Source organism: Falco peregrinus, chromosome 9 (genome assembly GCF_023634155.1).
Source record: "Falco peregrinus isolate bFalPer1 chromosome 9, bFalPer1.pri, whole genome shotgun sequence".
Lineage (NCBI taxonomy): Eukaryota > Metazoa > Chordata > Aves > Falconiformes > Falconidae > Falco > Falco peregrinus.
The window spans coordinates 3621687-3634476 of record NC_073729.1 but is presented as its reverse complement, the minus strand read 5'-3'; the positions used below and the strand labels follow the sequence as shown (position 1 = coordinate 3634476).

The 12790-nt window shown below is 39.0% G+C and overlaps 1 protein-coding gene across 1 annotated transcript in view; it reads left to right on the top strand.

The window, feature by feature from the left end:
- Positions 1-277: 277 nt before the first annotated feature.
- LOC101923403 (mucin-5AC) overlaps positions 278-12790 on the top strand; it is a 49815-nt gene continuing 37302 nt past the window's right edge. Inside the window, exons 1-15 of the mRNA XM_055814171.1 lie at positions 278-371; positions 1374-1445; positions 3069-3140; positions 4161-4422; positions 5482-5596; positions 6044-6134; positions 6534-6646; positions 7140-7356; positions 7700-7825; positions 8839-8956; positions 9806-9944; positions 10421-10531; positions 10937-11006; positions 11791-11928; positions 12012-12176. Coding sequence (XP_055670146.1) covers positions 278-371; positions 1374-1445; positions 3069-3140; positions 4161-4422; positions 5482-5596; positions 6044-6134; positions 6534-6646; positions 7140-7356; positions 7700-7825; positions 8839-8956; positions 9806-9944; positions 10421-10531; positions 10937-11006; positions 11791-11928; positions 12012-12176 — 1903 coding nt within the window. The remainder of the gene's footprint in view (positions 372-1373; positions 1446-3068; positions 3141-4160; positions 4423-5481; positions 5597-6043; positions 6135-6533; positions 6647-7139; positions 7357-7699; positions 7826-8838; positions 8957-9805; positions 9945-10420; positions 10532-10936; positions 11007-11790; positions 11929-12011; positions 12177-12790) is intronic.

Below are 12790 nucleotides of genomic sequence, written 5' to 3'. Positions count from 1 at the left end.
TCAAAACAAATGGAGTTGCCTTAAGTATTCTAGGAGGTCACTTAATACTTGCACATGAGTGAAGATCTTTTTTACATATACTTCACCTATTAATTTCTTTTAAAGTTTAAGATAACGACAATGTTAGTTTTAGTGCATTTTTGGTTTCAGATGCAGATCCTATTGTATTATTTTTTCCTACTTCCAGATAACTCCACATTAACTTAAGTTAAAAAGTGCTTTTGATGGGCTATTCTTTGACATCAAAACACTAGCTGTAGCATTACTGCGCCATGCAATGGAAACAGGAGTCTGCAATGCATATGGCATGAAGCAGAGAGTTGGAGCCATGCAGTGCACAGAGAGAGAAGCAAACATCTCTCTGAGGCTAGGTAGTGGGGAAGAGGAGCCCAGGAGTATTGAATGGTTCATAGCTTAAAAACAGGCATGATGTGTCCTTCCAGCACCAGCTGCAGCCCCTCAGCTGGTGCAAAAAGGAAGGGACTTGGGAGCAACCTACAGCTCTGATTTCAGCCTCAGCCCCTCTAGTGGTGCTCCCCACCACTGCTCTCCTTGTGGGATGCAGCGGAGGGTTTGCCTGCCTTTTCGGTTTTCTCTGGCCAGCACAACTTCCCCTGCAACCTGCCCTCTGATGAGCTCTCACTAAGCGGTGCATTAAAAGCCCCTCTGGCCCCTGCAGGTGTTGTGTGTGTTCCTATTCTGATGCTGCAGTGGAATGGAATGAAAAATTATTTCTTTGCTGGAAACAAAAAAAAATTACTTTGGGGCAAAGTCATCAGTCACAAATGTATCTATTGGAAAGACCTATTTCTTTCCGTGTGGGTTGTGCATTTATTTTCCTTCTGCTACTTATTAAAAAAAGTGCTTCAAACTGTAAAATACAGAGTAACTTTGGCTTTCAGTAAGAGAGGACAGAAATCAGTCCTCTAATTCTAAAAATATTTCTTCCTTTACAAAAGAGACCTGTTTTTAAAGCCCTCAGGCTAGACAAAGGGTTTTACTGATGCTTAAAGTACACAGTGATCATTAAAACTAAGAAAATGAAGTCTTTTTCTGAAAAGTTTATAAGGACATCCAGGGGTACCGTGACAAAAGTACATAGAATAAGGATCTGCTCAAATTATCACGGAATGTTTTTGATGGCTTCCCTGCAGCAATTTATGAGGAAAAAAAAAAAAAGTTGAAGGAGTGGTGCACAGCCATCATGGTTGCATGTAGCACAGGTCCTGATGCAAATCTGACCTCCTGTACATGAATATAGCTTTGCTGTTTTTTGATATACTGAGTGTTGCATTTTTAAACAGATATAATTGAGAAATTATGAGGGAACTCAAGAAAGTTAGGCATTAACATTTTCCTCCACTCTTCTGCAGTTCAAGCCCAGGACGATGAACATCAAACAGAATCAGACTATGTTTCTGAAGCCCTCCTGCAGCGACAAAAAAGTAAGTATTTTTATGATGATGATCTATTTCTAAGATTTTGTCCCAAATTCACTTGATAAATAATAAGATTACTACAGCCTTATTCCCAGGTAGAACGCCCCACCCCACCCCTCACTCCCCCTCAAAAAAAAGGACAGAGAAATCCTCTGAACTGTATATCCAGTTCCCAGCCAATCTCTGACTGCTCTAAACTGGACAACTTCCTCTGAGATCTGGCCCAGTGGATCTGGTCTACTGATATGATACAGTTATCTAATCTTTAACTTCATGAAAGGTACATACCTTCTATCTAAAAGTGTATTTTCAGAAGAGGTGTGTGTATACATACATATCACTAAGGCACTTGATAGCAGGTAATAAAAGATACATTTTTTATGTTGTGTCAAGATGACTGCTTCACTCATGAGAGAGTAAGAAAACCTTAACTACCTTAAACACTAGAAAAATTAGGCACTACAAGTTCATGCACGACACATAACCGTACAGAGCAAACACCATAACCGTACAGAGCAAAATAAGAGCGGAAGGATACAACACTGACTGATATATTAGTGATGACTAATAGGCTGAAACAATTAATCATGAAGCCTGCCTTACAATCTGTAATTTGTGAGGTCATTAGATGGCAATCAAAATAATGATAAACCCAAACTGGAAGTGTACCACAACTTACTATTAAGTGCATTGAATTATTGGAATAGATTGTCAGGCAAGGTAATATGTGTGTTTTTCCTTAAAATCCTTACATCAAGACTAAATGAGATTGTCTTTCTAAAACACATAAATGTCTTAGTGATTTTTTTTGGTCTAAATGCAGAAGTCAGTGGCTAATATTGCACAATCTACAGTTTGGAATTCATCCAATTCTATGATTTTGGTACTTTCAAATGTGAAACTGTTAAATTCCTCAGACTCTCATGACAAAAAAAAAGTCACATTGCCTGTTCTCTAAGTATTCTATCTCTTTCACTGCTGGATCCAAAGAGAAAACATTGGATTTGGACATGGAAAATTTAGGGCGGGATACTACCAATAGGAAGTCTTTGTATGAAAAGCACATGATTAAAGTTTCACAGAATTTAAACTGTTTTAAAAAAAAAAATCCCCTAAAGAGTTGGTTGTGCAGAATTGCATATCTCAGCACAAAGAAAGACATGAACTTCAGAAAAAAAACCAGCTCCTCTTTCTCATCTTCAGCTTCTAATATTCCTCAGTAACTTTCTGCTCAGTAACTTCTGCTAAGTGCACTGAGAGGCCGAGTTTCAGACACAGACATTAGCAGTGGTTTTTCTGCATCACTATTACAACACTGTGCTCCAAGGAGCAGGTTGCTGCTTTTCACTTCAGAATATCAGGGCCAGTATCAGATGGGAGTCTTGAACAAATAACGGGAGGACGTACTACGGCCAAAGAGCGTGGTCTTTGGGATTTGGCTGGTAGTAAAATATATAGAAAGACAGAACACAAAGCCCTGTGTAAAAACCAGCAACAAAACATTGTGGAAACTTCCCCTTAGAGTGTAATTAGTAGTAGGAAATGTTAATCACTAAAGAAACTAGGCAATCTCTATCCATTTTTTAGGACTTCTAATAAGATTAAACTTGATCTTTTTTTCCTCCTTAGATTTTTCACCGGCTTCGAAATCCCAAGAACTGACAATCATTCCAGCTTTTCAAAACACACTGAAGCTAAAGGGTAAGTTAAACAAATGTCATGGCTCAGATATCTGTATTCTTGTTGATCAAGAGCATGGAATGACTGATTAATAAATTGTATAAGATCCTTCAGCAGCATAAAACAAAAAATGAACAAGAAAAGTAGTCAGTTTGTCAGGTAACAAGGATAATCTAAATGTGACTCCAGTACTCAGCCTGCATTTTGTTAATACGATGCAACTGTAAAAAAAAAAAAAAAAAAAGAAGGTTTAAAATTTTTATATACGTATATATATATATAAAAATACCGGGATAAATCTTGCACAATATTTCCAGTAAAGAGAGGGAAATATCAGTGTGTTCAAAGCACTGGTGAGACACCTTATCTGGGGTATAGGGTACAATTCTGACTAGTCGTGGTCAAGCAGGATGAGTGTAAATCTGGAAGAGGTGCAGAGAGGGACTATGAGGATAACCAGGGAGACAGAGAGCCTGCTTGTAAGGAAATGGAGGCTGAAAACAGATAAATGATTTCTGCAGTGAGTGGGGGGAGTAGCTGGGAGGTGGGACCCCTTCAAGGTGAAGTGTAATACTGGCACAAGAACAACCAGGCATACATAAGGCAGGAATGTATTTTGGAAGATGCTGGTAATCCAGACGTTCAAAGGATGCACCTATAAGTGGCCTTCCCTAATAGAAGTACCCGCTAGTTTTAAACTAAGCTTAAACTGTTTTATAGTGAAACTTTAGGACTTCATACATTTAGAAAAAGTTTTATATAGAATGTAGCTTTCCGCAGAACCAGGGCATTGGACATAGCGACGTGGGAGGTCTTTTCCAGCCTTAGACCCTATATCCCTATGCAAAACAGATCAAACACAAAAGATAACTGAACTAAGTAAAGAACAGATCCATAAACAAATAGCCTGACAAGAAGGAAAACAGAAGATTGGCTTCTTGGACAGCAGCTAGTGAAAGAAATAGAAGGGGAAAAGCAACTGAAGGGAGCGTATCTACAGCAAATTACAGAAAATTCTTACTACTTATTTTGAACCCACAGCTGGCAACCCCTCCCACAATGGCCGTGTGTGCAGCACCTGGGGTAACTTCCACTTCAAAACCTTTGATGGGGACATCTTTTACTTCCCTGGGGTCTGCAATTACATCTTTACATCCAACTGCAAATCTCCCTATGAGGATTTCAACATCCAGATCAGGCGTACAATGATGGAAAACGCTACCGTGATCACTCATGTAATCATGAAGCTGGAAGGAGTAGTGATTGAACTGACCCGTGGCTCTGTCCTGCTTGATGACAAACCGTATGTTCATAACTTGAAACTGCCTTCGCTTCTCTCGCTCCCAGTGGGCTCTTGGAGCAAGCATCCCTTTCCTCCACCTAATCTTACATTGCTCCCAAGCAGCTGGAGGGCTCAGGTCCTTCCTGAAGTATCAACAAAAATAAGAGGGCCTGACAGTGAGCTAAGTGCCATTTCTGCAGGTTACCCATGCCTATCTTGTTCAGACCAGCTAAATCCCAGATGCTGCCCCACTGTTACAATCATGCATGTAAATATACAATTGAGTCTGTAACCTGGATTCAGTCAAAATGTTAGGTTTTTACACCCTTTAAGTTTTGACTCTCCGTTAATTTTACCAGAACAGGATTCTTGAGAGGAATTTTTGACAGCTTTTGTCCTTGCACTGAACAGTAAGCAGTTAAGCAGTGACTGCAGCTTGTACCTGCGTTCATTTAAAACGAGCTGGTCTGGAAACCAGCTCTCTATGTAGCAACAGTAGCACTGACTTTGGCATAGGGTGTGAAACCCATCCAAAAGGCTGGGTAAATATTTGAGTAGTTATCCCATAGTGAGTTGTGTATTATAACAGCTAAGTACAGTGAACTAGTCTAAAGGTTATCTTGGGTACACCTTTGTGAATGGCAGTCATCTCGCAGAAAGCCTGAAGAGTCTATCCCTTTATTATCAAGGGCTTGAAGGAGTAAATAGCAATATCCTGAAGCATACTGCCTGCAAAACAGAACCTCCCAGCACTTTTTTGAACAACACAACCAAAGACACATGCCAACATTTTACCTAGTAAAAATTTTTACCTAAAAGAATTTACCTGGTAAAACACCATTAACAGATAGAGCCAAAAGGAACAGCAGGGAAAGCAAGGTCATTCTATTTGCACAAGAAGCAATTGCATAGGGAACAGCCAAAATGTTATCACCTTGTGCTGGCTGTATTTAGTTACTGCTCTAATTTCCCCACCTATGCATGCTGATGCTTCTCAAAGAGAATGAGAAAGGATATCAGTGTGGCTGTTCAATGGATATTCTGTCCCTACCCCCACTGAATTAAGTGATCTTTCTCCAGGGTTCAGATGCCCTACAGCCATATGGGAGTCTTGATAGAGAGAAGTAACAGCTATCTGAAAGTGTCTGCCAAGTTAGGACTGACCTTCCTTTGGAATGAAGAGGACGCCCTCCTGGTAAGAAAACATTCAAAACATGGCAGAAAGGTGGATTTTGAAATTAGTCTGTTTACATCTTTGCAGTCTTAACCAGCCAGCAGGCGTTAGTTACATTTGGATTTGTGTCCATTTTTAGCGTATTGTTCTGTCTTCCAGTCTTTCCTCGATTTCCCTTTTTTTTCCCCCAAGCTCAGCTCAGGATCAATAAAGCCCCAGTTACCACGTTCCCACCTCACAGTGTACTCGTCAGATCCCAGACCTGGCAATGCAGTAGAATAAGACCAAGTTTTTCTTGCTGGTCACTGACCTTGGCAATGGTGCCTACCTTGTTACCACATGACTCACTCTGCACAGCATACATACGCCAAATTCTAAGTACATAAGCAATATCGATCTAGGCTGTGTCCCTAACCGTCAAGGCTGACATTACTATGAACCTAAGCTCCCTTTCCTCATTTCTTTTAGGTGGAACTAGATACGAAATACGCCAATCAAACTTGTGGACTTTGTGGGGACTTCAATGGAATTCCAATCAGCAATGAATTTATTTCAGAGAGTAAGTAATAAAAAGCATTATTATTAAGTATTGGCGCTTTGTTTTTCTTTCTTTAGCAGTATACTGTAACGTGGGTTGTGGGTTGTATTAACTGCAAAACTAGTGATACTTCTTCATGTATTTCTATGATGTCAGTTATGTATAGAGTAGGCTTTGAGGTGTATTAGGCTGCTTCCATCGCTGTTAGATCTTTTAAGATGTGCCACATGCAACTATCTATGCATTTCCAATAGTTAGGATCCAGTTCCTTGTATACATTCCCCATCTCCTTTTGCCTTTCATATTAGAGTGATAATCACTGTTCATGTCATAGCAGGAAGTGTCACAAAAGAAAATATCTCTGTGCAAAAGCCAGTAAACCAGTAAATTTTATTCTAATATTTGGACTGCTTTTCACAGAGACAAAACTGACACCCATACAGTTTGGGAACAGGCAGAAGATGGATGGACCCACAGAGCAGTGTGCTGATCCTATTTCTCCTGGTGTTACAGTGAACTGCTCAGCTGAATTTGTAAGAACCTCTCTCTCAAAATTATTTTTCTCAATATAAATTACATTATCCCTCTCTTTGGAGAAAAGTTAGAATTGGAAAAAATATAGCACAAATATGACTGAACTATAGGTCTGGAAAAGGTTTTTTCTAGATTTTTTTCTTATTCTTCGCTAAAGTGAATGCTAGAAAGTTGCATTCCCCTTCCAAGAGAAGACTGGGTATTTTCATGAAAAAGAAATTCACTGAGGATGTCAATATAAAGAAACTGTATAATGCTTGGGAAGTCACCGGAGCTGAAAGTAACTCAAGATATAGAGGGATATGGGAGGTAATCAAAGGAGTTCCACATGTACTTGCCCTATTGTTATACTTTGCCTTAAACATCTGCATATGGCTACCGTTGGACAGTTTTGGGACCAGGTGGACCTTTGGTTTGTTCTGCTACATGCCTTAAATAATTAGTTTCATATTTTCTAAACACCTGTTTTACATTCTTTATTTTCCCTCCTAGGCTTCTATCTGTGAGACAGTGTTAACCAGTGAAGCCTTTACAAGCTGTAATGCACTTGTGAGTGTTCAGGACTACATTGAAACTTGCATACAAGACCTATGCCACTGTGATAGCTCTATGGCTGACTTCTGCATGTGCAACACCTTTGCTGAATACTCCCGGCAGTGTGCTCATGCAGGTGGACAGCCTCTGAACTGGAGAACCTCAGAACTGTGTCGTAAGTATCTTGGGAAGGGACCTTCATCTGTGCTTACTACCCATATCTAATAAACTTCAAGTAAATGAATTTTTTTTTCCTGAAGAAGACAGCTGTTTAAAGGTGCATGTCATTTTCATGAAATTACAGTTCTAACCTGAGCATACTCAAGACTTTAGGAATATGGAAGTTTAGAGGATTTCACATTACTAAGCAGTTTTGATATATACAGAACGTGTTGTAGCCTCCACCTGGATCAGGATTCCCCCATTATATCTTGACAGAAAGCATCCTAAATTGCAAATACTGTTTTCTCAACATGTCAAAGAAAAAGTCAGCATTATAACACTCTTTCTGCTTTCAGCAAAATCATGTCCTTTCAACATGCAATACAAGGAGTGTGGCTCCCCCTGCTCTGACACATGCAGCAACCCAGAACGATCTGCACTTTGCGAAGATCATTGTACAGACGGCTGCGTCTGCCCTCCAGGCAAGCTTGTTTCCTGCCCTTTTCTCATACCCAAACCCTCTACAACACTCACCTGTATACATGGAATAACTTTCCTGCACTGTATCGTTCTCCTCACATTGTCACTGTTATTATCATCGAAGTATCCACCATTTCTATTCAGATTACTAAAAATGCCCTTTTAAACAACAAACATGCCTGAGATATGTACATAATGACTGAACTGAGAATAAGATACTTTGCTCCTAACAATAAAGGGAAGTATTCTATTCCCAGCATCCATATCCAGTTCCAGCAAAGTACATAATGTTTAACCACATTTTGCCCACAATAACAAGTCTGGTGTTAGCAAAAATGTGTCTGGTTCCCCAGTTTACACAACCCTCCCTGTCCAGTACTGCGTGTCTAAACAAGGACCTGAGAGAGCACTAGGCTGTGGGTAAAATCTGGTGCTTCAGAGAATTATGCATGAGAACTGAGTATCAGTACAAGACAAACAATGTGAATATGTTCTTGTGCACACTTACTTCTGGGGCTGAGAACTGTTGCTGTTGCGAGTGACTGCATGGTAGGACCTTCACCCCTTGCAGCACTTCTGCCCATCCTCCATGACATCTCACAGAATTCACTATCACTTGTTTCTCTAATAGCATTGACTTCTCTCAGATAATCTTCTGCCTTTGGGTATAAAAATATTTACTGTACAAACATGTCCCTGTGCAGTCTTACAAACAGTTAATCTATTCCAACTCATTATCTATTAATGTTAATTCTACTTCCATTCTAATGAAGTCCATAACAGACAGGTATTTCCCTAGAGCTCTTTTGATCACCCTAAGATTTTAGATAGGCTTTAAAGGAATATAGCCCTTCAATCCCTACAAAACTTACATCCTATTATTTTAAAGTACTTTCTATTAATTTTCTGTGTTACAGAGAAGAAAAGGAACATGCTTTCAGGCATCTGCCAGATATATGTACAAAAGCAGGTTCTGCCATGCACAGAATGAGTAACAGACCATTTCTTTCCCTAGGAATGGTATTTGATGACATTAATGGTGCTGGCTGCATTCCCCGTGAGCAATGCCACTGTACCTATGAAGGTGAAACTTATGCTCCTGGTGTCTCCTTCTCATCTAAATGCAGATCATGGTAATGTAGTCCCTTTCTCATACTTCTCCTTTTAGGTGCATTACTTGAACATTTGGAAGACAGGGAAAAATTACCAAATTCCTGTAAAAAAGAAATGGGGCTACTTATCAATTGAAGTTTTCTTGATTACGTGTTTTTAGAAGATACTTATATCTCTGTTTTCTACTCACACTTGGAAGTAAAAATTGGGGTTTAGATATAGGTACTGCAATTTCAAGACCAATCAATTAAAGGAGGCTATTCAATTCAGTTACTGAAGATATTTAAAAATGTGAATTACTGTGTTAGGTCCTTTGCAGCACTACAGTGTAATACTAGGGTGCTCATGTAAATACTATGGAGGATGTGACATTTAGGGACACGTTGCATTAGACAGAGTGGGAGATCACATCTGAGATGTGTGTTTGACAGATATGACACATATTTTTTTCAGCATCATTATAGTTACTGAAGTATTATTGCATAAGCATATGCAAATGCACCCATCTACCCATGAATACAAGAACCACAAACATGCATGCTATTTTCCAAGAAATACCTAACATGTTTGAAACTTAAGCCATGCTGATGGAGATGAGGGACAATCCTTTGTATGCAGCAGAATGGAAGCCAGGTTCACCAGGACTGAATTCTGTCCAAACACTGGAAATGAACAGCAATATATAAAAAAATATCACTAATAAAAATATGCCTGCCCCATACTTATTCTGAGATTTCAAAGCAATGTTGCTTTCTTTGACAGTATGATCAATGCTTCAAGAGGAAAAACAAGGCATCAACTGTCTTATTGTCTCTTATTTTATTTATACTTGTATTACTCAAGTGCACTGAATGCCTTCTTCATTTCAGTACCTGTGTGGGAGGTGAATGGTCTTGTGTCACCCAGTCATGCCCCGGGACTTGCAGTATTGAAGGAGGCTCCCACATTTCAACATTTGATGAGAAACATTATTCCTTCTTTGGAGACTGTAGCTATGTTTTAACCAAGGTAAAAATTAGTCACAATCCTTGCTAAAGCAATTTACTAAAGGAAAATGGTTGGGGGTTTTTTGGATTAAAAATACTGGCTATCATATCAACTTCCTGAAACACAGAGGGTCAACACGGAACCTTAAATGGATTTCAGGGGGCTTTCTGTTAGGGTTATACTAAATGAACATGCTGCAGTAGTTTTGTGTTCTTTGATCATTGTTTTAGGATTGCACTGAGTTTTTAGGTTCCATGAAACCATCTCCATGCTTCCCACTAGTTCTTTAATTAAATATTAGCTGTCTGGTGTTTTATAACTGCTTCTTTCTGGTGACTGTATACATATATGTAAGAAGATATGAACAGTAAGAAAAGGAATAAACAATATTTTAAGACTCACTTTACTAAAAAATGTCATTTGAGTGTGAGCCTTTTTAACATAACAATATTTTAATATATCAAATCCTTTTAACGACATATTTTGTTATCTTCTAGCTCTGTGACAGCAATGAATTTACTGTTCTGGGAGATATCCACAAGTGTGGCCTGACTGACACTGAGACATGCCTCAAGGGCATCGCCATCAGCCTAAGTGGGGGACAAACTGTAAGTCGAAAATGGAGGCACCTAACATTCTGCAGGGATGTTTTCAAAGCTTAATAGACAAACGACACATAACAGCACAGACAGGAAATCTGCATTATTTTTTTGTTTTATCTCATTTGAACATTATTCAAAGAAAAATTAAGAATAGAGTCGGTCCATCGGAAGTCAAGATCTTAGTAATTTTCTATCGTTTAGTTGTCTTTGGTCTTTTGCTTGTTTGTTTTGACAGTCAATGGACCACAGTAATAAAGATTAAAGAAATAGTATAGAAATATATAGAACATCATCACAGGATCCCTCCACTTTTTTTTCCTTTATCCTGAACAATACCAGATAGAAAACATTTGGAAAGTGTTTAATCTTCCCTAAATATGCTTGATAATCATTGCCTTTTCTTTTGGGCAGAACATTGTGATCCAGCCTTCTGGCAGTGTATTTGTGAATATGATCTACACACAGCTCCCATTTTCTGCAGGTAAGTTTCTTTGGAAGACTTCTGTAATGTTTCTAATTTTTTACTATGAAATGTTATTACACAGGTTAATCTAAAGCCAAATTTCACCTTTGGTCACCTTTGCAGCAAACCCTAGATATTCCAATAGAGCATAGTCACTCATTTTGAAAGTAATAGGATTTGCCTCTTCAACTCTTATAATTTTAGCAAAATTATGGTCTAATTTTAGCAAGATCTGATGAGATGGAGAATTAATTCAAGCAAATAGTATCATTGCACACGTCCAGATCAAAATATTGCCCTAAAAGGGGAAAGAAAAATTCTGATTCGCAACAGGAGTCCAATATCTTCAGTTTAGTTCCCTGTGTTCCCTCTGTCCCTTTGCTTGGTACACATTCATCACTGGAGATTTTCTCTCATGCCAGTTCTCAGATATTACTGCATCTGAAAATAAAGCAAACCTTGAAAAGACAGAATAGGTCCAGGTAGAAGTCTACCACTAAATCATGGTGTATCATTTTGGTCAAGCAAAGGTGCTCTTTTAAATAGCAACAGAAGTGTGTGTTCTTCCCCTTATTTTAAAACACCTGACAGGAAGTGGAGGTGTTTTATATATTTGTTGTTTAGGGTAAAGACAGCCTGCTTTGGTGCTGGATTTGAAATCCTATATGAATAATTTTCCCCTCAGTTCTTCAGAAATTAGGATCATATCAAACACAGCTGTAGAATCCCTCTATATAATGAACAGTTATTTCAACTGCTTATCTCACATGAAATGATAACTCATATGTTCTTATGTCCCTAGCGAATGTCACCATCTTCAGACCATCATCTTTCTTCATCATTCTGCAAACAAGCTTTGGTCTTCAGCTACAGGTTCAGCTTGTTCCTCTCATGCAACTTTTTATAGACTTGGACCCATCACATAAAGGGCAGACCTGTGGTAAGTGATCTTATCACAACAATGCCTTCCCCAGTATACTTCGCTCTGAAGGAGATTTTCACAGCCCATCTGCTTCCTTTCAGGTCTCTGTGGTAACTTCAATGACGTGCAGACAGATGATTTCAAAACCACCAGCGGTGTAATAGAGGGTACTTCAGCAGCCTTTGGCAATACTTGGAAAACTCGGGCTGATTGTCATGATGCCCAAAACACCTTTGAGAACCCCTGTACTCTCAGCATACAGAATGGTAAGCTCAGCATACAGTAACCTCTTCTAGTCTCTTTTAAGATGGAAAGGAGGAATAAGCTGATCAACCACCCAGCACTGAACCAAAATAGCAGTGGACAGCTTGCACAGACACTATTTTCCTCAGTTGACACTAGAAGGCTTCAACCGATAAATAATAACTAGGAAAATATTTTGGATCTTTAAAAATATTGCTTTGGATAAAGAAAACAAGTGGTTTGCCAGCTTATTTAAGGGAAACTGCAACCATCAGCCTATTGGGGATCGATTCCTAGGAAAGAGTGTTTGCCATATAGGAAAAAAGCTGTGCATAGTCTCACTGAAGGCTGGACTTAGTGTGGTCCTTCCACTGTTAAACTGAGAACCAGACTTAAAATTCAGAGCTTCATGGCTCTCAGGTCCTATTTCAGCCAATGAAATATGTAATTTTTGAGCATTCACAAGCCCCTCTTCTGATTTCTGAGATGTACTAGCATATTTTTATTCACAATGTGAACCTTCTTTTTCAAAATTCAGCTAAGGATGTGTTAGTTTATTCCATGACAACTACCATAGATTAAGAGCATTCAGTTTATGAAGATTCGTGTTTCTGTATAGAGGAAGTGAAAGGCTGTT